Raw genomic sequence first — 24,647 nt, forward strand, 5'->3', positions numbered from 1 at the left:
ATATTTCCTGAAATTGCAGCTTTTTGTGGCATTTTTTTGGCAGGCTGTGGATTCCAGCTCCCCTCATTAGGGAGCAACATGCCTTAGTATTTTTTCTTCCCCCTTTAGGAGGCAATATTCAAAAATTACCTAGCATATAGGCAGATGGACTCAGGACCAATGGGTATGCTCCCCTGCCAGCAGATGGAGACGGAGTCAGATTTCGAAGCTGATGTCACCCTAGATACACCCCTACAGTATTTCTCTGTCTCCAGCAAATGGTGGACGTATCTCTCCCTATGGGGATTGCTGTACTTTTTAGAAGGAGAAATTCTACATTTAAATTGGAGAAAAAAATTGAGCCCCACTCTCCTGCAGTGATACCTAAATGTCCCTCCCAATTGAGAATTCCTGAGGCGATTTCCGAGATCCCTTAGAGGTGTGCCTTGGTTTGGTAGCTGGTTCCCGGTGTGGACTCTGCTGCTTAAGTATCTGAAAGGCAGAGGGTGCAAAAAGCCAAGCGTGGCGGTGATGGCCAAAGCCCTCTCCCTCCGCAGCCAGAGACATCTCTGCACTCAGCCAGTAAGCGCTGAGCCCAGGTAACTTTAAAAAAAAAAAAAAAAGAGAGAAGATTTGCCTCCCAATTCAGAGACATTGGAGGGGTTTTGGTAAGGCTTCCTCCTGTCTCCTTGCTCGGCGTGCCATATCGACATCGTTCTCAATCCTGTTGGGGTAAGGGGAAGTGGGCTTCTGAATGGGTTGAGCTGCCCTCCGGTGAGCTAGGCCTCACTTTAGGCTTGGTCAGCACGCTGCATGGTAGGCCGCGGAAGCGCCATCTTGTGCGTGTCTTTGTGCATGCGATATTGCCCTCCCTAGACCGTCGTACTCGCAGTGTGTCAACTCTGCACACAGCGTCGCGCATGAATATGCACACAACCTACTAAGCGCAGAATATAAGGTAAAGCTGGACACACAGGCTGTGCGTGTGCCACGCCGCATCCCACTTAGGAGCCCAAAATCTGTGCGCATAAAATTTTAAACGGGAACTGATAGAACACACAGTTATTGCCGCCAGTGGCTCTGGCAGCCAAGGAACATAAGTGTTTTTCTCTCTGTGCTGCTTGTCATATTAAGGCTTCACAGTCTGACCTGAATTCCAACTTATGTCAGCACTGTGAGGAAGCCCAGGGAGAGTTAGCCTCCCTGGACTTTGCTAAGCCCAGCTCCTCCCATTCAGAGGATGGGTTAGCCAAAGATTATGGTGGTCATAGCGGTGGCATTGAGAAAAGAGGGAATCCTGGTGCACCCGTGCTTGGACTGGTTGATCCGGGCAAGTCCGTAGAAGAGGATCTCCGGGTGACGAACAGGGTGACCTCCTTGCTTCAGGAACTCGGTTGAATCTAAAACCTGGACAAAAGCAGTGTCAAGCCCTCCCAGCCCTTGGAATATCTTGGAGTCTGGTTAGACACCAAGCAGGGCAAGATCTTCCATCCGACCATGCGGATAAGGAAGTTGTTGTCCCAAGTGCATCAGGTGATGAGCACGATACGCCCGATGGTGTGGAGCTATCTCAAAGTTCTCGGTTTGATGGCAACAACCTTGGAGGTAGTGCTGTGGGTGAAGGCACACATGCGACCACTTCAATGCTCACTACTGTCACGTTGGAACCCGCAGTCTCAAGACTATTCTATTCGCCTCCACTTACTGATAGGAATATGCACTTGGCTCCAGTGGTGGCTACAGGAAGCTCATCTGAGCAGGGGTGTACCCCTGTTCCCTCTGAACTGGCTGGTCCTCATACAGATGCGAGCCTCCGGGGCTGGGGAGCTCACTGTCAGGAACTGAAGGCCCGGGGACGTTGGAGCATGGAAGAGACCCTCTGGAACATCAACCGCCTGGAAGCCTGGGCAGTCAGATTGGCATGTCTACAATTCAGCAACAGACTCCAGGGTCAAGCGGTCCATGGAAAGTCATACAATGCAACGACAGCCTACATCAACTGCCAGAGTGGAATCAAAAGCCAGCAAGTGTCACAGGTCCATAAGTGTCCTTATGGAATGGGCGGAAATACATCTACAGATGATCTCAGCTTCCCACATTGCAGGAAAAGACATCAGAGCAGACTTTCTAAGCAGGGAGAGTCTGGATCGAGGAGAGTGGGCGTTGTTGGCCAAAGCCTTTCAGCTGATAGTAGATCGCTGGTTCTCCTGCCCGTATATCTGCTGGCCGCATCTCACAGTGCAAAGGTTCCCCAATTCTTCAGTTGCAGAAGAGATTAGTGGTCCCTTGGGATCAACACTCTCGTTCAGACCTGGCCGGAAGAAGTGTTGCTATATGCCTTCCCTCAGTGGCCCCTACTGGGCAGAGTCATTCGCAGAATCGAGCATCACAGGGGATTAGTCCTACTAATAGCTCCAGATTGGCCCAAACGTCCATGGTTTGCAGACATTGCGAGACTCCTGGTGGAGACACCCCTGTGCCTACCACCGCACAGGGACCTGCTACAGCAGGGATGGGTCCTTCACGAGGATCCAACTCAATTCTGTTTTACAGTCTGGCCCTTGAGAGGGCTCACCTGATGAAGCAAGGATATTCTGTGGCAGTAATTGCCACCTTATTCCATGCTCTGAAGTTCTCTACATCCTTAGCATATGTGTGGGTCTGGAGAGTATTTGAGGCCTGGTATGAGGATCACCGTGTCCTCCTTAGTTTGGTCAAAATCCCACTAATTCTGGAATTTTTGCAGGACAGCTTGAATAAATGTTTGATCCTTAACTCCTTGAAGGTCCAGGTAGCAGCTCTCTTCAGTTTGATGGGTGAGGTGAATGGAACCCGCCTGTCAGCTCATCCGGACGTGGCCTGTTTTCTGAAACGGGTGAAGCACCTCCAGCCACCCCTATGGTGGCTGGCTCCTTTGTGGAATCTTACTCTAGAATTAGAATTTTTGGCAGGGCCCTCCTTTCAGGCGCTGTGCAGTCTTCCCTTGTGCCTATTAACCTTGAAAACAGTATTCCTGGTGGCTATATGCTCGGCATGTCACATCTCTGAACTACCGACATTGTCATGTTGGGAGCCATTCCTCCGGATGACTCCAGGAGCATTACAGCTTCGTACTGTTCCATCCTTCTTGCCCAAGGTAGTCTGAGTTTAATTTGAATCAGTCCATTTTGTTGCCATCCCTAGATAAGCTCAAGGACACGGAAGAATATCACCTCCTCCGTCATTTGAATGTCAGTAGTCTTTTGGTGCGGTATCTGGAAGTTTCAGAACCGATCTGAAAGATGGATCTTCTATTTATCCTTCACGGTGGAAGAAAGCAGAGTGAATCAGCTTTGCGGGCTACCAAAACTCGCTGGATTAAGGAGGTGGTCACGGGACCCTACGTGGAGAAAGGAAAGCCATTAACTTCTCAGGTTAAAGCTGTTTCCATTAGGGCTCAGGCAGTCTCATGGGCAGAAGCTAGACTGCTGTCTCCCGTGGATATCTGCATGTGGCGATGTGGTCCTCCTTGCACATCTTCTTCAGGTTCCTTTGCTTTGGACATACAGGCCCGAGAGGATTCAGCCTTTGTGAGAGTGGTGTTAATCGGACCACGGGCAGCCTCCCACCCTGATCGGGAGAGGCTGTTAAACATCCCATTGGTCCTGAGTCCATCTGAATACACAGTAGGAAATGGAGAAATTACTTACCTGATAATTTTGTTTTCCTTAGTGTAGACAGATAGACTCAGCATCCTGCCCACAGCTGCCCAAGAACGGTGCTAAGGATTCAGCCGTGGAGTGAATATAGAGTCCAAGAGATTATGGGTAAGCCATCATCCAGTCCCTAGATCAAGACATCTATATTCTTACTGGGGTTCAGTATTTATGATTGGTTGAGTACAGTTACAGTTAACCGTTTTTAATCCTACTTTAAATCAAGTTTTTTCAATAGTATGATCACAGTGGCTTTTGAAGAGAATACTGATGGTCTGAGGTCACTGTAGGGGTGTATCTAGGGTGACGTCAGCTTTGAAATCTGACTCCGTCTCCATCTGCTGGCAGGGGAGCATAGCCTATTGCTCCTGAGTCCATCTGTCTACACTAAGGAAAACAAAATTATCAGTTAAGTAATTTCTCTATTTTTACACAGGCAAGTTTCTGAAAAAAGTCACTCCTTCTGCTGAGTCTCGCTCCCATCAATTCTTCTGATTATCAATCTTCAAAGATAAACTTCAGAGATAGATATACCATAAGTAGTCACTCAGCACATAAAGCACTGGGCAACAGGCATCTACTGGCTTGACTCCACTCAGAGCACTGAGTGACTCACCTACTCCTAGCTTCCCCATGCAGGCAAGCATTTTTGGCTCATCTTCAGTCAGGGTTTGATGTTGGCATTGAACCGTAATTGAATGGCTTCCAAGAGGGAAACATCTCGTATGTTTGACAACCACTTCTGATGTCACAAGAGCTATCCACCAGTGCTGAAAGGCAGTTGACTCTACTATTGGTGTTCTCCTAGAAGCCACCTCTACTTTGCAAAGAGTGGTTCTAAGCATTTATGGGAGTCAGAAAAGATTTCTTTTGAAGATGAATTCTTACGTGAAATTGCCTTGGACCTCACTCCTCCACAGGCAAGGACTAGGCCCCCACCTGAGCACCTTTCCTTTTTAGATTTTTCTCAAACTATGGCCATCATTTTTAAAGTCTGTGAGCTTTTGTGAAATATAAGAGGGAATCATGCTATTTTGACCCCTGATGATGGCAATGGTTTTGCCAAAACATTGGCCATGTCCAGATATTGAAGAGAATCAAAACATAAATTCAAGGAAAATAGGCAATCTATTTACAAATGGTCCTTGCTAAACTATAACACAAATGATGGAATCTCCCTATTCTGCAGAAAGCCTTCCAATTGACTTAGATCGAAGAAAATATATGTATTACCTCAAATTTAATATGCATTTACAGGGGAACCTAAGAGAAAAGGTACCCCAAAGGCAAGAGCCCTGTTTCATCAACAAAAAAGCTTTAAGCTGCTACTGAGTCTCTCTGGTGATATCTGAGAAGATAGAAATTTTCTGTCCTAAAAAACACTTATCTTTAAGATGTAAAAATAATCTTAAAGTCATTTATTTATTAGTTTCTGCACTAAAAGAAACCAACATGGTAGCTCTTTCTTTATTGTTAAACTGTGAATGCTTTAAAAAATTAGAGATATCCAAACTCTCTACCTTAGATTCAATTCTACCTAAATTCTCCCTAGAAGCAACATTCTTTTTATCCACAAAATAATTCCTGCCTTTTCTAAAGTTTATTATCTCCTTTGGAGTTTTCAAAAATTCTAAATAAAATTTCTTTTGCATTTCTACAGGAGAAATTAAGATACAATGAGGAAAATTCAGAAATCTCAAATTTAACTTCCTAAACTGATTACCAAAATTTTCTAATTACTGGTGTTAACAATTTACTATCTTTAACTAAAGTCAATTGACAGTCATTCAAAGCAGAACACTTATTCCCTTAATCAATTTCTCAGCCTGTTCTTGTATTAATTTAGAATGAACAGTAACTTTTAAGGACAAGATTTCAAGAGAATTATCAGTAATTTCAATTTGTATAGAAATAGATCTCTGCAGGGTAGTTATCAATGTCCACAGTGAATCTAGTGATATCACTGCAGGTTGTGTAACTAGTTCAGTTACATGATGTCTTAGAGGAGACGATGTAACAATCTCATTGCTGGAGACTCCCCACCAGGGCCAGGAAGAGGCATAGACATCTCAGACTGTGTGAAAACCAGTCCAGGCCCAATAAATACTAAGGCATTATCTTGCAATGAAGAAGAGCCCCCAGGAGTCGAGGACACAGATGATGATGTGAGACCAGAGCTAGCAGCTCCAAGCTTATGACTGCTGAAACTTGCTGTTGAAATTGAAAGGCCTCAAGAGTTGGTTAGGCAAGAGAGGCTGGCACTAAAGGCCTGGAGGGAAAGGCACGAACATTGGCCTTCCTTTTCTTGCCCATTACCAAATTATGGGCTAAGAAACAGAGGATACTGTAAGCAGAAGAATTTCCCTAAGCTGTGTGCCCCTTAGGAACGCAACTTTGGCACACTGCAGAGCAGCAGGTTTTTATGGCGGCAGGAATCCATTTGAGATTACATTAAGCTGCCTTAGTCCTCACAGGAGCCCCAGAAAATCTCTTCTCTTCTCCCAACTCACCCTGCAGGGTAACATCAGCCTTTCCCTTCTTAACGCACTTATCCTTCATAATTTCCAAGCCTAAAGTTGTATATATATTGACTCAGTAATCTTATCTTGAAAACTAAAACCAACAATTTTAAGCATCAGTTTGACTACATTCATTTCGGAAGCATTTTGGCTGTAGACCAGTTGTTTTGTTTGTGGCCTAAAAGTATGAGACCCAAGTTTGTAGCCTCTGAGATTATCTGAATGTGGGTAGCTTCATAATTTAAAGTTGCTAATGGTTCCTGTGGTGGAGTTTTTCTTACCCACAAAAGAAAGGTTTTAGTCACATTTAATACTAGATCATTATCCAATAACCACATATTAATTGCCCTCATAGAGTACTTAAATAATGATACAGGGAAAAAAACATTCCTTTCACCTGGGATAAAAAAAAAAAAGAATGTCAATGAAGATAAAAGGTTTTAAACCAACTGTATTTAAAAAGTATATGCAAACATTAATTTTAAAAAGAAAGCACGTTTGCCCATAAACGCATGTATTAGCAAGCGAATGGAGAGATGCTGCAATTTTAAATTGCACTCACAAGTATGCACGTATCATTTAAAGTACCCCTCCCATGCATATTTCAGCTAGGGCTTTAGTGGCTGTTACGTGCCTATGCAGGAGGATTTTAAGACATGCTCGTATGAGGGAAAAACCAATTTATTCAAGTAGTCCACCAGTTTGCCCAGTTCATTTTGAGGTCTTCAAGACCCCTCTCGTTCTTCATCCTGCAAGCCCCCCTCTTGACCCCAAACCCTCATGCTATGCTGAATACTCTGAAACTCAAGATCTCCAGACTTTCTCCTCATAAGGACTAGAAATAAAGTTAACAGATGATAAACCGACACGCACCATGGTCAGCTTTTTTTAAAATGCGGACTTACATGCGTAAGTCTTGGCCCCACCCCGGAGCGTTCATGTCCCGCCCCTATTCCACCCCATTCTTCATGAAGTATGCACGAGTATGTATTTGCATACTTCGCGGCTTCTTAAAAAACATGTTGCTCTCACGAGGCCCGCAAAGCATATATGTGGCCATTTTTATGCGAGCAACACTTTTTTAAAATCGACCCGTAAGGCTACAAATAAATATTAAATAAAACAGGGCATAAGGAAGAATCCTGTGGAATTCCTGATGAAATATTCCGCTATTCAAAACAGTTTCCACCTATGTACACTATGTCTCCTGTCAGATAAAAATGATTTAAACCAGGAAAGGACTACTCACTCCCACATCCAGCTGCATAAGGTGAAATATGTCTGTCATGGTTTACCATGTCAAACACTGCAGAGGTATCTAATTGAGCTAGTGGACCTGACCTTCCATGTAGTAGTTTGCAATTCAAAAAATCCAGCAAAGAAAGCTACAGCGACTCAGTTCTTTAATTTTTCCTAAATCCAAACTTGTGGGTCCAATGCTTTATGTTCCTTCAAAAATGCATTTAATTGTAGAAGAATACATTTCTCAAGAATTTTCCCAAGTGTCAGAAGAATTGATATAGCTTTAAAATTTGACACTATATCCAATAGTAAAGCCTGATGTTTATAAGCCAGCCAATTAGTTGCTAACTTAAACTAAGCTGGCACACTTCCTTCTAATAGTGACCTATTAAATACCAACTGAATAATACTATAGGTACTGTCTTTCAATCTGCTTATAACAGCATATGGGCAAAGGTCTAAAATGGAATAGGTAGACCTTAACTTACAAATCATCAGTGTTAAATCTACCAGAGAAAATCCTCCTAAATTTACAGTATTTGTCCCTCTTCAGTTCCCCTACGTCTAACATTTCATGTCGCACACCATATGTATGTAGTTGAACTTGAATTTTTTTCTGTGATAAACTGCACTGCTAAATCACAACTAGGGGGAGACTGATTATGATCCTTTGGCTTAGCAAGAATTCTCTTTACAACAGAGAAGAGCTCTAATGGAAGATTTAGAGAATTTTCAATTTTTTCTATAACAGACTCCTTTTGCATCCTGACATTGATTCTTTTAGTCTTTCAATAAAGATAAATATTGCTGGAATCCTTATCTCCTGTTTCCTCCATCATCTCTCCTCTTTTTCTTAAACTTCTTTGGAACATTATGAAATCATGTGAATACCATTCACTTTTTTACACTTAAATCCAAGCTCTATCTTTCTTTTTCTGGCGCTAGCCTATTATAAATGTTGGACAAGGAGCCATGCCATTCATCCACCAATTCATCTCACAGTAAGCATTCCAATATTATATTTAAAAAATGACAAATATTTCCTTTTTTAAAATCATTTAATTCATAGAAGGATCTAACCTTTTTGTCCTTCTGATGTCCACTATAATTATCTACTGTATTATTGCCCAACTGAAATAGAATCAGTGCATGGTCAGTCCACAATTGCTGTAAAACAGCTGATCAGGATTCTTTCTTTCAGGTACCCTCAGAAATAATGTGTGTCATGTAGGTAGGCAAAGCAGCAGGCAAAGTGTCACACAAAAGCCCAGGAATCAGCAAAGGCACTGTCCTTAATGAGCCTAGGGGCCTCCTTCATTTAATCATTGATTTACCACTTACAGTGGCAGGGACATTTGATCAGTCCTTCCTGCCTGGGCAAACACCTCTGGAGTTACATCCTTGGTGCAAGAGGGTAAGCCATCACCTGATAGGTCCTAGTTATAGGATCACTTCTATCCACACCAAGGTGATGGTCTTCTTCCAGGTGATCTTGCTCCTCCAAAGCAGTACCTGCGCTGCCAAATTAGAATTGGGACAGAGTATGTACCTAAAAACGTATACCTCTCTGCCTCAACTAATCTGGATCTGCCACTAGAAGCTCTTTGCACCTGGTGCACATATATACAACCTCTCACCAAAAGGTACATAATCATCCCTGTGGCACCTAGTGCAATAGGCTGAATAGCCTGCATCTCACTGCTGGATCTCTCTGCATCTTAATGTTTTTGAACTGTCAAAGTTATTGAAAGCTGTTTAAGGGAGTGGTTATACTTAATCAAGCATAGTTGAGTTTTATGTTAGCTTGCCAATGACCTGTAATAGGACTAAAATCAGTCAATTACTAAAATCAAGGTGAATTGTCTTGATGTAAATTCCTAATTAATTCTTAGTGTGAAAAAAAAATTATTCTTTATTGGGACAATAATTACATATCAAAAACTTTGATTGGCAAGAGTAGATGAGAATCAAAGAGGGGTTTGGGAGGATTTGGGCGAAGTAAATGGAAATGAGGGTCAGTTAGCATGGCGTACGATAGAGTAACGCACAGCAATGCAGGTTTTAATGCTGGAAATAACTACACCTTTTTCCTTTGTGTTGTTCCTGCGTTAGCTGTGCGTTACCAGCCGATAACATTTTATCACGAATTGCAGTTCGGGAAGAGAGAGAGAGAGAGAGAGATTCTGTGGAGGCTCACTTATATCTGAACTTTTTATACCACTGTAAGTGGGGACACTAGTAACTCGGAGTGAGGTTTCTGCACAGTTATACATACGAACAGCACAGTTACCATCAGTGAAGATTTAATGTGATTTGGAGTGATGAGAGGTGAAAAGAGTAGATTTGTTTCATGTTCTTTCTACCTAGCTTGATTGCAGCTAGTCATTTTACATGAACTATGCATGTAAAACTGTCCCCCAAAACCCAACTCATCCCACAAATCTCACTCCCTAGTTATTAGTGCCCCCTTTTTACAGTGGTATAAAAAGTTAACTTTTTGGTGAGCCTCAGAGTCTCTCTCGTTCTCAGCCCAAAATGCTAAAAGCCTGTCCAGTCAGTAAAGCAGCGGGTGATGGTCTTCTCGGCTTGTGATGTGAAATAAACATTGCGGTAAAATACCTATGCGATGTGGTACCAGGAAAATTAGCCTAACCATGTCCCTTTTTTTTTTTTTTTTTAAATTGCAAGCGCTATTTTTGCTATATTTGTCACAAAATGGTTTCTTGTAAATTGCCAGAGTTTAATTTTATTGTTTCTAAGCTCTGTGCAGATAAACTGAGCAGTAAAAAAAAAAAAAAAAAGCCGTAGCTGCCCGAATAGTTTTTGCCTTTTTATGTTTTCCCTGCTGGATGATCTTGTAAGAATCTGATTGCTGTCTTTTAAATTTCAGAATTTGCTGGATGATGTGGAAGAGTTTCATGAGCGTGCACAGGAAGCTGTGATGGATGAAACTCCAGACTCCTCCAAATTACAGGCTCTGATTGACATGGGAAGTGGCCTCTATGTAGAACTCCCAGAGCTGCCTCGGCTTAAACAAGAACTGTTGCAGGCTCGCTGGTTGGATGAGGTCCGGCTCACACTCTCAGATCCTCAGAGGGTTACCCTGGATGTGATGAAGAAGCTAATTGATTCTGGTGTGGGCTTGGCACCACACCATGCTGTAGAGAAGGCCATGGCAGATCTGCAGGAGCTTCTTACTGTCTCTGAGAGATGGGAAGAAAAAGCTAAAGTCTGTCTACAAGCAAGGTGAAGGTCTCTCTGTACCTCTCCTGTATTGTCTTTTCTTTTTCTTAATGGCATGCTTGGAGCGTAACTTCAGAAAGTTTCTGAATAAGCACTCATAATGTTAGGACTATGTTAAGTTGCCTTTTTCAAAACCGTTTGATGCCAACAAAGTTTTTTAGTATTTTCTGTGTTGCTGTAATTAATTAGATCTCCTTGGATGTACAGAAAAGGCGAATAAAGTTGTAATTTTATTTTTATCTTCTAAGGCCACGACACAGCATGACAAGCCTTGAGAGTATTGTGAATGAGTCCAGGAACATACCGGCCTATTTGCCTAATGTACTGGCTCTGAAGGAAGCGCTACAGCAAGCTCGAGAATGGACTGCTAAGATGGAGGCAATTCAAGTAAGGAGTATTTCCAGTTTTCTCCTTAGGATGTATGCCATGATATTTGGGAACTGTCCACCCTGTCAATGGCACAGGATCAGAAGGGTTTTTTGGCTTTACTAAATATAATGGAGGTTCCATATTCAGCCACTGAGTGGCTAGATAAGTTAGCTGGATACACCTATCTGGCTATCTTAACCAGGATACTCAGCACTGTGGAAGCACTGCTGAATATACCCAGCTATCTTAAAAGTTAGCCAGATAGGTATATCTGGCTAACTTTAGACCTACCTGCAGCGCAGCCAGAGTTAGCCGGTTAGGTTCACCAGCTAACTCCAAATATCTGAACACCGGCTAAATCCGCTCCTCCCTGGAATGCTTACCACCTGCTCCAGAAATGCCCCAACATATCTGGCTAAATTGTAGCCAGATAAGCTACTAAATATTGCGGCTAAGCCATTTAGATGGATAACTTTTCAGTTATCCATCTAAATGGCTTTTGAATATCTACCCCAATGTTTAGTTTGGAGATCGATAAGTTTTACTCAGTAGACCAGCTCCATTTGGGTAAAAATTACTGGTATTTTGAAGGAAAAGTCAATCACTGTATATAAATGCCCTGGTTTGGGGTGCGAGTAGAAGCATTGTGCAATGCTGATATTACAGTAAGGCTTTTTTATTTTTTATTTTTTTTGCAAAATGAGTACTAAATTGATATTATATTGCTACTGGAACACATGGGAGGCATTGCAAATAGGAAAATGGTTACTTTGACAAGGATAGACCACTAATAAAATGACTTGCAAAACCATTTTTCTCCAAGGACAAGTAGAATGATAGTCCTCATGCATGAGTGATGACATCAGATGGAGCTTGGTATGGAAATTTGATTTCAGATTTTCTAGAAATTATGAGACTGCCCTTCTGGGCATGGGTGGCATCCTTATTTGCCATATTTCCACACAGTGGCTCAGTCTTATCTTTTCCACGGAGCCCACAGGTCACAGTTTTTTTTTGTCTCCCGCTGTTAGGAAACAGTCTTGCTTCTTGAATCTTCCTTTGCAGGGCACCACGGTCTTTTGTCTCCCTTTAGTCACCTAGCTATGCTTTATTTTTATTTTTTTGGGGGGGGGGGGGTGTTGGTTCTAAATTTTCTTTATTTTTGGTGGTCGCTTGTGCCACCGGCATTAGTACATCGAGGTGGCACCAGTTACACTTTTATTTTTAGACATCAAGTTATTTGATTTCACTGTGTTGATTTTTCGTCCGATGTTTCTAAAGGAGAAGGCAGCCAGTGGCTTCTTCATCCATGAGATCCTTCAGGAGGTGCAGATGAGGATGTGGGAGAACTCCATCTCTCTGGCTCCAATGAACAATAAGATATATATATTTTGTGCTTAGAAGGTTCCAGAATTTGAGAAGCAACAGCTGCTGCATCAGTCATTGGTGGTTGAATCTTCTGACAAGAAGAGGTCTAGAAGCCAGGGAAGGATTCTTGTACCCTGGACTCACTTGATTGGAAGATTTTCAATGAGCTATGTTCAGTGCCCACATAGCGTTCTATTAGCTATTAGCTATTATTCAATGCTATCTATACTTATATATAATTATCTGATCTTCATTTTCCTTCTCACTCCAAGTTATTGATTTCCTTGTTATATGTAACTGCTTTTTCTGCACTATTGTTCAAATTGTAAAGTTTTATTATTATTGCACCCCTGTTTCTTGTGAACCAGCATGATGGGACTATCGTCCTGAATGTTGGTATATAAAAAAAACTTAAATAAATTAAAATAAAAAATTAGCATGAGCCAGTATATGAAGGACATTCTGAAGAGCCTTAAAAGGGGGAGCAGATCATCATCTTCATCAGAAGCAGCATAATGACTTTGAAGCACTGGTGGACTGTAATGTTTGCCTGTCACAGGGTCATTCCATGACCGGTAGCACTCACCCCAGGATGCCAATGGCTCCCTTATGTGTACTCACATATGGCAAGGTGCTTTATGGGAGTCCCTGTGATGGGAGACCGGGCTGCTGGCTATCAGAGATGACATCACGCGGCTGGGTATTAAATGCTCAGTTGCGCTCCACAGGATAGCCTCAACAGGTCTCCCTGCTCGGATGCAGTGCATGTTGCTCCTGCATTGGTTTTTGATCCTTCTTTGGTTCCTGTCTGCCTTGCCCAGTCTGACCAGCCTTTGTCCAGCCTGCCTGTCCTGCATTGCTCAGTCCAGCCTGCTCTCTCCCTTCTTTAGTTTGTTTGCCACTGATCTGAGCCTTGGACCAGGATCTCCCTCTTGCTTGCCACTGACCTCATCTTTGGACCCAGATCTTTCTCTTGCCTGCTTGCCTGCCTCTCATCTCAGCTACAAACTGCCTACACCCCGTTGACCGCCTGCCTTGACCTCTGGCTAGCTCCTAGTAATTGTCTCAATTTAGCCTGTCCAGACCTTGGACTTCTTCCGATCTTTCTCTCTCTATACAACCTGCGGGACTCTTGCCTAAGTCCTGTTGGCCTCTGGAACCAGGGAATGGGGCTGGTATAGGTGAAGCTTCAGTCAAGTCACTGTCCAGGGTGCATTCGCCACTTGCTGGCATAGGGCCTAGTAGGTTCACCAACTAGGCTGCATCAACCACACCTCAGCACAAGGACTTGTCCTCGTTTCAGGCCATACCCAGTCTAGCTCAGCATATCCAACAACAGGACATGCTGAGCCAAGTGACTGGTCTACTTGAGAGGATGGCAGTTCCAAATGGACTCTATGCAGGTACAGCTGCCGTCACTGGCTCAGTTCCCATTCCTGCAGCTTTGCCTTTACCCAAGCATGCTTGCCCTTTGCTGCAGCTTCTACCACCATCCAGATATCTGGGGAATGCCAAGGAGTGTAGGAGCTTTATAAACCAGTGTAGAATGCACTTCAAGTTTCAGGCGGTTTTCTTTCCCACTGGTTGCTCAAAGGTGATGTACATATTGTCTTTCTTGGGTGGATCTGCTCTTGCCCCTGGCCTCCCTGCTGTGGGAGAGTGAAGATCCGATTTTTCAGAACTTGAATCTCTTCTTACAAGAGCTAGACTGGGGAGAAGATAGCCAGATGGCCATTTTTTGTCAAGGATTGTTGGGGGCAATTCAATACTGAGCTAGCAGGCCGGGATATCCCTTCAGTGCTAGAGGACCTGATAGCCCTATCTTTCAGGGTGGACCTTAGGTTCCAAGAGTGGACATGAGTAAACGGTGTCTTGCCTTCCTATCTGTCTGGTGCCTCAGTCCCAGCATTTCATGTCTTCCTTGCCCAGCCTGGGGCAGACCGTCCCAGCAGAGGAACCCATGCAGCTGGGTTGCTCTGAGTCCTGAGGAAGAAAAACTTAGGCGAAGACAACTGACCCTCTGTCTATACTGTGCCGGACAGCGGTATATTGCTAATTGTTGTCCCGAGAAGTCAGGAAACTCGTACTCCTAGGGTTGGTTGAAGAAGCAACCCTAGGCTGGACTCTTTCCTCTCCACAACTGGTGGTTCCTGTATGTCTCACCTTCAGAGAAACCATGATATTTACAGAGGTCTTCTTAGGAAGGAGAAAACTTTATTGAAGAGGCACTTGTATGAAAACATAATCTGCCCATTACCATGTTGACTAAAGCCCTCACAATCTCTTCCATTTATGGAGACCCCCTGCCTGGTCACCTGACATTGGTTACTCCCACACTTAAGATGCAGACAGGCCTTCTTCACAATGAATGTATCACTTTTATATGTTGCCCAAGGCAGTTAATCCCATTATCCTTGGGTTTGCCTGGCTTTGCCTTCACCAGCCAGTTATAGATTGGAACACACTGCAAATCACTGTCTGGAGCGCATCTTACTCACAAAATTGCCTATCTCCTGTCTTGTCAGCAGTTACCATAGCTCGGGCGGCTTCTCCAGACATTCCAGGTTTGCCGCCTCAAAATGCATTCTTCTTGGATGTTTTCAGTAAATAGCAGGCTGAGACATTGCCTTCTCATCGGTCCTATGATTGTCTGATTGATCTTTTACCTGGGAAGATGCCCCCAAGAGGATGTGTTTACCCTTTGTCAGGACCTGAGACACAGGCCATGTCTAAGTATATTCAGGAAAACTTAGACAGGGGCTTCATCTGACCATCTTCCCCAGCAGGTGCAGACTGCTGCTTTATGGGAAAAATGATGGTTCTCTTAGGCCCTGCATCGATTATAGGGGCCTCAATGCTATCACAAGGAAGAACCGCTATCCGCTGCCCTTTATATCAGAGTTATTTGACAGTTTCAGAGGAGCACAAATTTTCACCAAGCTTGACCTGCATGGGGCCTATAACCTTATAATGATCTGTGAGGGCAATGAGTGGAAGATTGTCTTCAACACCGGGAATGGCCATTATGAATATTTGGTGATGCTTTTCAGCTTATAAAAACATAGAAATGACGGCAGAAAAAGACCAATCGGCCCAACCAGTCTGCCCAGCAAGCTCCCACACTTATTTTCCCATACTTATCTGTTTCACCGACCACCAAGTTCAGGACCATTGTTGGTAACTGTTTGATTCAAATTTCCTGCCACCCCCAGCCATTGATTCAGAGAGTAATGTGTTGGAGTTGCATCAAAGGTGAGCATAAAGCTTAATGGTTAAGGGTAGTAACCGCCGCATCAAGCAAGTTACCCATATGCTTGTTTACCCAGACTGCACAGATCAATGCCTTGTTGGATGTTGTCTGAATATAAATCCTCTTTTCCACATTTCTCCCTGCCATTGAAGCAGAGCTGTATATGCATTCAAAGTGAAGTATCAGGCTTAGTTGATTTAGTGTAGTAACCACCGCAATAAGCAAGCTACCCCCACGCTTATTTGTTTACCCAGACTGTGTAGTTCAGTCCTTGTTGGTTGTTGTCTGAATGCAAATCCTCTTTTCCACATTTCCCCTTGCCATTGAAGCAAGGGGAAATGGAGAGTTTTCCCAGATGGTACAGGTATGGCGGTAGTAGCCACAACTCTATAATATACTGAGAAGCCTGGGGGCATCTATGGTCTCAAATGATTATGAGAAAACATCTGCATATTGATTCTTTTTTGCAGGATGGTAGTGTAATTAGCTCCTGCTATCTTTACTCTCATGTGGTAGTGTACCTCGATGATATTCTCACCTTCTCTCAATCCCTGGCCAAACATCGACAGCACGTAAAGCAGGTTCTGCAGAGGCTTAGAGAGTACCGTCTTTATGCCAAGAGAGTACCATCTTTATGCCAAGATAGAAAAATGTATTTTTGAACAAGAATTACCATTCTTATTTCCTGGCACAGGTTCTGTATGGATCCTGAAAAGCATAAAGTCATCCTGAGCTGGCCTCAACCTGTGGGGTTTAAGGCTTTACAACTCTTTCTGGGCTTCGCCAATTATTATAGACAGTTCATACCTGGATATTCCTTGCTGGCGGCTCCTCTCACCTCTCGTATGAAAAAGGACACTGATTCAAGAAGAGGCCATTCAGGTCTTAAAGTATCTACATCAAGAATTTCTCAAGGAACCCTGCCTTCATCATCTGGACTTATCAAAACCTTTTGTTCTTGAGGTAGATTCTTCTGCTTGCTCAACATGATGAACACAAACTCTTTTTCCATGCTCATACTTTTCATTAAAAAAAAAAAAAAAAAGTTTTCCCCAACAGGGGAAAACTACACCATTGGGGATTGTGAGCTCCTGGCAGTTAAGCTGGCGTTGGAAGAATGACACCATCTATTAGAAGGAGCCCGACATCCAATCACAATATATACGGAGAACAAGAATCTAGAATATCTGCTACAGGCTCAAACTCTTCGTAGAGTCCTTGGGAGGGGGCTTATTAGAGACGGAACTGTAATGTTTGCCGATCATGGGGTCATCCCACAACTAATAGCACTCATCTTAGGACGCTGACAGCCTCCAAAGAGGCAGGAACGCCGCCATGACACAGTCAGCAACACTGCTTCCTGGGATTTACTAGGTGCACGCATGGTACGGTGCCTTATGAAGCCCCCTTGGCAGGAGACCTAGCTGCTGGTGCTCAGCAATGATGTCACGCGGCTGGGTATATAAAGCCCAGTTGCACTTCATAGGTTTGCCTCAGCAACAGGTCTCCTTGCTCAGATGCCGTGCATTGTGCAAGAGTAACAGAAAAGTATGAAAAAAAAAAAGTGTGAAAGCTTGCTGTGCAGACTGGATGGACCATTTGGTCGTCTTCTGCCTTCATTTCTATGTTATGTTTCTATGTTGGTTCCTGATCCTGCTTTAGTTCCTGTTGCTCAGTCCAGCTTGCTCTGTCCCTGGATTCACTTCATCCTGGTCCTTCTTCAGTCTATTTGCAACTATCCTCACCTTTGGACCTGGATCCTCCATCTTGCCTGCTGCCTGCCATTGACCTCAGCCTTGGACCCGGATCTCCCTTTTGTCTTCTGCCTGCCTCTGACATCAGGTACAAACTCTGTCTATGCCCCTTTGGCTGCCTGCCTTGACCTCTGGCTAGCTTCTAGTAATTGTCTCACTGCAGCCTGTCCAGACCTTGGCCTTGGCTCTCTCTCGCTCGCTCTCTCTCTCTTCACCCTGTAGGACCCTCGCCTAAGTCCTTCTGGTCCCTGGAACCCAAAAGCTCAACCTGCGGGAAACAGGGCTGGTATAGGTGAAGCTTCAGTCTAGTCCCTGTCCAGGATGTATTCACCAGCTGTCAGCATGGGCCTAGTAGATTTACTTACCAGGCTGTGTCAACCATGCTGCGGTAGAAGTGTCCACTATCCTTACATGGGCAAGGGTATGGAATGTGAGAATAAATATCGTCCAATTGACCTTCAGTGTTTTCAAAGCAGCTTTGAGGGTCTCTGCAGTGGATACTGGCACCCACAAGCTCACCTGGTTACAGTCCTTAGACCTTCAAATGGATATCCAGGAAAGACTCACTGACATGCCATGCAATATAGAGAATCTCTTTGGAGATGAGGTCAAGGAAGCAATGGCTCAAATGATAGACCACTGTACAACACTTCAGACTCTCTCCAGACCCACTGTTGTCAGCTAAGAGGTACACAAGTGGAACAACTAGAAGGCATGTCTGTCAATCAAGAAGATGATTTCCTCTACCCTCTTGGTCCAGTCAACGGCAGGGTCCTTATGTGTGCCTTTGGCAGCTGAGGGGCCTCAAAACCACAACCAGTGCCCCAACCAAATCCTGGGACAGGATTTTGACTGGTTCATAAGAGAGCATAGCCAAGATCCCAGTGCCCATGCCAGATGACTTTCCTGATGGAGGTAGGCTGTTTTACATAAACATTTGGCCCAGGTTAACTTCAGACACTTGGGTCCTTGGCATAATACAAAAAGGGTGCAGACTATTTAATGGATATCTCTCCAACATGCCCACCAAAACTCAATTTGATTGGTGCCTTATCAGAAACTGATACAAATGGACCTGTCCTGCCTCTTAGAAGCCAGTGTGGTTAGAAGCCAGGAAAGTGGGTATTCTACTCCCAAGAATTTCCTAATCTCAAAGAAATCAGGGGTATTCCATTCCATCCTAGACCTAAAGGTGTTGTGCAGATTTCTAAAATGAGAAAAGTTCAAGATGGTTTTCCTGGGCATCTTGATTCATTTTCTCAAAAAAAAAAAAAAAGACTTTCTATGCTCTCTAGATCTAAAGGATGCCTATACCCCCCACATAAAGATATTTCCAAGTCACAGAATATACCTCAAGTTTATAGTAGGGGAACACCACCTTCAATAGTATGTGCTCCCCTAAGGCCTGGTGTCAGCATCATACATTTTATGAAAGTTGGAGGTACATATGTTCCCCCTACCTGAACTATTGTCTGGTCAAGAGCACATTTCAAGGTGGTGCCACATAATCAATGAGCATAACTATCTGGGTGTTTTGAGTTACTAGTTATCAACTAACCCAAATCCCATGTAAGCCCATTATTTCAATTGGAATTTATAAGAGCACTGCTAGATATGATTCAGGCAAGAACCTTTCTCCCACAGGTGAGTATTGTCAAATTAATATATGTAGTGGAGAAGATAAGAATGAGTCAGCAGGTATCAACAGTTCATGTTACTCTCTTGGCACATGTTAACATGAGAAGAGCCCAGGGTCTTCAGGTTGCCATGTATTCAGGCCACTGAAGAACTTTGGGTCAACATCTAAATCACTCAGCTTCTGAAGGACTCCCTGTCCTAGAGATTGATCTATTACAATCTGGCAGGGTTATATCCTTCCATGTTCCTTCAGTTCAAATTTATCCTTATCACATATGCATCCAATCTGGGATTGGGAGCCCATATGGAGGGGCTCTGCACCCAGGTCCTTTGATCAGTTCAGGATAAGCTTCATCAAAGTTCTAGTGCAAGGGCAATTTGGTATGCTCTAAAGGCCTTCTGTTGGCCAACAAAATTATCCTTGTCCAGATGAACAATCAACTGACAATGCTGTACATTGACAAGCAGGGAGAAACAAGATCGTACCTCCTGTGGTAGGAAATTGTCCATATGTGGGATTGGGCCATCTCTCAGGGAATGGTCCTCTGAGTTGCATATCTGGCAGGCGAGGAGAATGTCCTGGTAGACAAGCCAAGTCAGATCCTGGAACGATAGGGGTGCAGCAAACCAGATATTCTTCTAGTGGGGCTCACGTGTGGTAGATCTGTTTGTCTTCTCTGAACAGAAAGGTCCCACTCTTCTGTGCTAGAAAGGGGACTCAAGGCAAACTTGCATAAAACACCTTTGCCCTAAATTGGGGCTAGGATATATTGTACGTATTTCCTCTAATTCCTCAAATCACAAAGACCTTGTTAGACTAGTGGACTATGATTCTCATAGGACCATTTTGGTGAGACAGATTTGGTTTGTATTCCTGTGGGAGATAATCATCAGAAACCCAATCAGGGAATTCCCCACCTCTGATCACTCAAGATCGTGGAATATTGCGCTATCCCAACATCTGGTCCCTAGCTCTCAGCCTGAATGTTTAGAAGGTAGTTCTCAACCCTTGAACCATTCTAAGAATGTGACTTGTGTTCTTCTGGCTTCCAGGAAAGACTCCACAAGTACTATGGGTCGAAGTGGAGGAGGTTTGCCTTTTGGTATAAGGGAGAGCCCCTAGATCCTTTCTTCTGATGAATACAAAAAACTGCTCAGTTATCTTCTGCATCTTTGAGTCAGGTTTTAAAATTAACTATTTATTTACTTTGAAAATGTATAGGCTTCTTACAATAAAATATTTGTAACATAAAAATCATAATAGATACAACTTTTTTTTACAACTTCCAGAGCTAATCACAGACCTACGGAATAACACCCTGAGAGCTAGCCAGTACTATTCTGCAAAAACCTGCTGAAATAAAAATGTCTTTCAGCATTTTCTTAAGTATTGATACACCCCTTTCCAACAGCGAGTTCCAAAGAATTGGTCCAGCCACCAGAAATACCCTTGCACAGATCTCTCCGAGATGGACCAAAGGGACAGAGCTTCTTTTTGTGACGATCTAAAAGCTTGACTAGGGTTATAAATGCATAGCATTAAATTCATGCATGGGAATGAGCTCTCATTAAGCATTTTGTGGACAAATGTGATGATTTTAAATGTCACCCGCTGTTCTACAGGCAGCCAGTGCAAGTCCTTCAGTACTGGAGTAATATATGTTCTTTTACCTTGTACAGAAATCAAATGAGCAGCTGAGTTCTGAAAGATGTGGCGAGCTCATAAAGCTGTTGACAGTATGTCTACCAGTAATGAATTGCAATAGTTAGGGTTCACCTTACTGAAAGTGGTGCTTATGACTGCCACCTAGACCATCTCTGACAAGCCTTTAGTTATCAGTTTCATGAGTGGCTTGCTTCACTTGAAGACTCCAATCAGGCTTCCCACAGTGTCATGGGACCTCAGTGTGGTATAGGCTCAGCTGATGATTGCATTCTTTGAGCCTTGTGAGTTGAACTACCTGACCTGGAAGATGATAATTTTGATGGTGATCGCTTCAGCCTGCAGAGTCATTGAGTTCCAGGCCCTAGTGACTTATCCATCTTATACCAAGTTTTTTCACAATAGGGTGGTTCTGCACATGCATTCTTAGAAATTTCACTGAGTTTTTTGTTTATTTTGACATCAACAAACTTCAAATTGCCGTTGCCAAATGCACTCTATCAAATGGGCTAATGGATTGTATCTTCTCCTGTTATGCCCAGGAAGGCTTAAATCTGGTAGCCCACATCAAGGCTCATAATGTTAGTCATGACTGCCTCTGTAGCCCACCTAAGATCAGCTTCTTTAGCCCACCTAAGATCAGCCTCTTTGGAGGAGCTCTGCAAGGCCGCAACATGAAGTTTTCTCCATGTATTCATTTATATTATACTATTTTTTGGACTGAGACTGCCAACATGATGATAGGTTTAGCCAATCTCCCCTGAGGAGTCTGTGAGGGCATGTTTTGGTTCCAGGCTTCCCCCTTTAAAAAAAAAAAAAAAAAATGGCATGTTACCACCAAAAACGTTTTTGTCCATTGACACTGGTTCAGGTTTTTTTCCCCTTTTTCGTCCTTGGCAATCTAGCTAGGGATTTCCCATATGTGAGGACTGCCATCCAGCTTGATCTCAGAGAAACCAAAGTTGCTTATCTGTAGCAATTGTTTTCTGAGGACAGCAGGATGTCATTCCACAAAAGATCTGACCACCTCCCCTTTAAACTGGTTTCTCCAAGTTTAAGCTAATTTATAGCTTGAAGGAGGCTATACCGCTACGCACATGGATCTGTGGCAGTATAGCATGCTGTACATGCCCATTAGGGCATGTTCAAAATTTCTGGAAACTCTGAAATTAATTTTCCATGCCTGACTCCATGTGATGATGTCACCCATGTGTGAGGACTGACATCCTGCTGTCCTTGGAAAATATATGGTACAGGTAAGCAACTCTGTTTTCTCCTTTTTACTCTGATGATAAAGAGAGAAACTCTCTTGTTGACTTCAGTTTGACCAAATATGTGTAGCCCAGATGTCACCTTCCTAAGGCACTGATCCATGTTATTAAATTGTTCTGAGTGGAGCTGTAGTATTGTGCTGTTTACTCACATTTCTATTCTGGTTTTCCACTTTCCCTTTAGCATTAAAGAGGACTGATGATCCCTCTTTAATGCTCACTGAATAGAAATGACTTGATTGACAATATCAAAGTTATCTTCTCCATAGGCTGAATATGCTCTTGTCATGGAGAAAACAGTAAACATCAGATAAGATTATAGGCAAGCACTGGAATCCAGAATCTGAAAATCAAGCCACTATTTGAAAAATAAATAAAAAGTAATACTGATTCACTCGTCACTAAGATATCTTTTAACTGGGTCCTGAGGCTCAATTTGTATAATGTTCTTTTTATTTTAGCATATTTAAAAATGGAGCCACTTTGGTAGAGAGTACTTTTCATTATAGTTCCAGGGCCTGTTTTCTCAATATTTATTAATTTCATTGAAATAACTAGGGCCTATCATAATGCCTCTGAATTACTCTATGGTGTGACTGCACCTTGAGTGTTGTTTGCAGTTCTGGCCACTGCATTTCAAATAAGATATAGCAGAATTTGAAAAGGTGCAGAGAAGGGTGACCAAAAAATGATAAAGGGGATACAAGGATTCTCCTATGGGAAAGGCTAAAGAAGTTAGGGCTCTTCAGCTTGGAGAAAAGGCGGCTGAGAGGAGATAGGATAGAGGTCTATAAAATAAGTGGAGTGGAAGGGTAAATGAAAATCAGTTGTTTACTCTTTCAAAGAGTACACAGATTATGGGACATGCAATAAAATTACTAAGTAATACATTTAAGACAAATTGGAGAAATTATTCTTTTTACTTAACATATAATTAAGCTCTGGAATTCATGCCAGAGGATGTGGTGAAAGCTGTTAGTGTAGCTGGGTTTCAATAAAAAGTCCATAAACCATTATTAAGGTGGACTTGGGGAAATCCACTGTTTATCCTTGGTATAAGCAGCATGGAATCTACTGACCTTTTGGGATCCTGCCAGGTACCTGTGACCTGGATTGGCCACTATCGAAAACAGATACTGGGATTAATGGACCTTTTGGTCTGAACAAGTATGGTAAATCTTATGTTTTTATGCAGTCTTTTGACTGGATTGACATGCTTACTGCAGACTTTATCTATATATTTTTGACAGAGTAATTCTCCTTTGTATAATTCCATTCTTCACCTGCCCAAGGTATCCGACCTGTTACTAACTCTGAATGAAAAAAATTCAGATAGTGTGACTTTTTTTTTTTTCTTTTCTAAATTACCAGATATGAACATTTGCCGCTTGCAAACTTACCGTAAGCATTTGCATTTTGAGTCTTGCATTGTAAAATATAAAAACAGTGGTGGTGGACTTGAGAGAGTCCTTATGATACTAATGCAGTACTGTCAATCATTACATAGAATGGCAGCAACTACGCTTACCTGGAACAGCTGGAGAGCTTATTGGTGAAAGGTCGTCCTATTCCTGTGCGCCTTGATGCTCTGCCACAGGTAGAATCCCAAGTAGCAGCAGCTCGGTCCTGGAGGGAACGCACAGAACGGACTTTCCTAAAGAAGAACTCTAGTTACACCCTGCTACAGGTAATGCCATTTACATTGCTTGCCGTTAAAGGTGAGCTTCCTCTAACTCTAGCAGCTGCGACAGTAGCGCTGGCCTGGCTGCACCCCACCCCTACAACCATGACACAAAATACCAACATGTAACATATGCACGGCAATGGAAAATAGGACATGAGCATGCAAATTGGATGTAAAAGGCCGCAGCTCTATTCAACAACATGTTACCGTAAAATAACCTGTACCTGAGCTGAGATGGTAATAGCCAAGTGGGCTATACCCTGCCTCCGCCGCCTACTCTGTACCAAGTAAAGCAGCATCTTAACCTAGCCCCCTGCCTTGTCCCCAAGCAAGGGGGCTGCACCTCCCGAGGCATAACAATGCCCCACTATTCGTTGTCAAGCTACCAGCCTGCCGCTGACCTGCACCGTGATGCACACCTGCACCATGTCCGAAATCCCCTGCCAGCGCAGGTACCCACCCGCTCCCAGTTACGACATTAATCAGTAAGTACATTTGTCAAACTAACACATGCTACTGTCTGTGCTATATATATAAAATTTGCAAGAAACAGGCAGCAACTAACTAACATTGGAAGTTTCCTAATGATATATACAAAGAATAGTAAGCTTGTTTGTACCCAAACTGTATTTACCGAAGCACCTGCCTCTAGCACTTTAATGTGCATTAACAATAATGAGAACTTGCCCTAAAAGGATGTTTACCAGGATGGGATGGTAAGAAAAGCCGGCTGGAATCAGAGGATGACTGCACCCTAGGCCCAGTCTTGTAAGGCGGCCGTGACATCATAGGGCTGCAACCACTGCACCTCCCCCCTCCCCGGAGCCAATTCATTGCGGTGCCAGCGGTACCAGGAAAAACAGCATGAGGAGGAGGGGGAAGGGGGAGCGGAGAGGAACATGTTGCCACCAGAGCCCCAATGCAGCACCTGGCAGTGGGTCGCAGCTGGCCTCCATGCATGGCGCCCACTTA

The 24,647-nt window shown here is 43.3% G+C and overlaps 1 protein-coding gene across 2 annotated transcripts in view; it reads left to right on the plus strand.

Moving 5' to 3' along the window:
- KDM5A (lysine demethylase 5A) overlaps positions 1-24,647 on the plus strand; it is a 331,505-nt gene that overhangs the window by 235,392 nt on the left and 71,466 nt on the right. For both annotated transcript variants that reach the window (XM_029599940.1, XM_029599941.1), the window contains 3 exons: positions 10,326-10,681; positions 10,927-11,065; positions 23,499-23,678. In XM_029599940.1, coding sequence (XP_029455800.1) covers positions 10,326-10,681; positions 10,927-11,065; positions 23,499-23,678 — 675 coding nt within the window. The remainder of the gene's footprint in view (positions 1-10,325; positions 10,682-10,926; positions 11,066-23,498; positions 23,679-24,647) is intronic.

This window comes from Rhinatrema bivittatum, chromosome 4, assembly GCF_901001135.1.
Source record: "Rhinatrema bivittatum chromosome 4, aRhiBiv1.1, whole genome shotgun sequence".
Taxonomy (NCBI): domain Eukaryota; kingdom Metazoa; phylum Chordata; class Amphibia; order Gymnophiona; family Rhinatrematidae; genus Rhinatrema; species Rhinatrema bivittatum.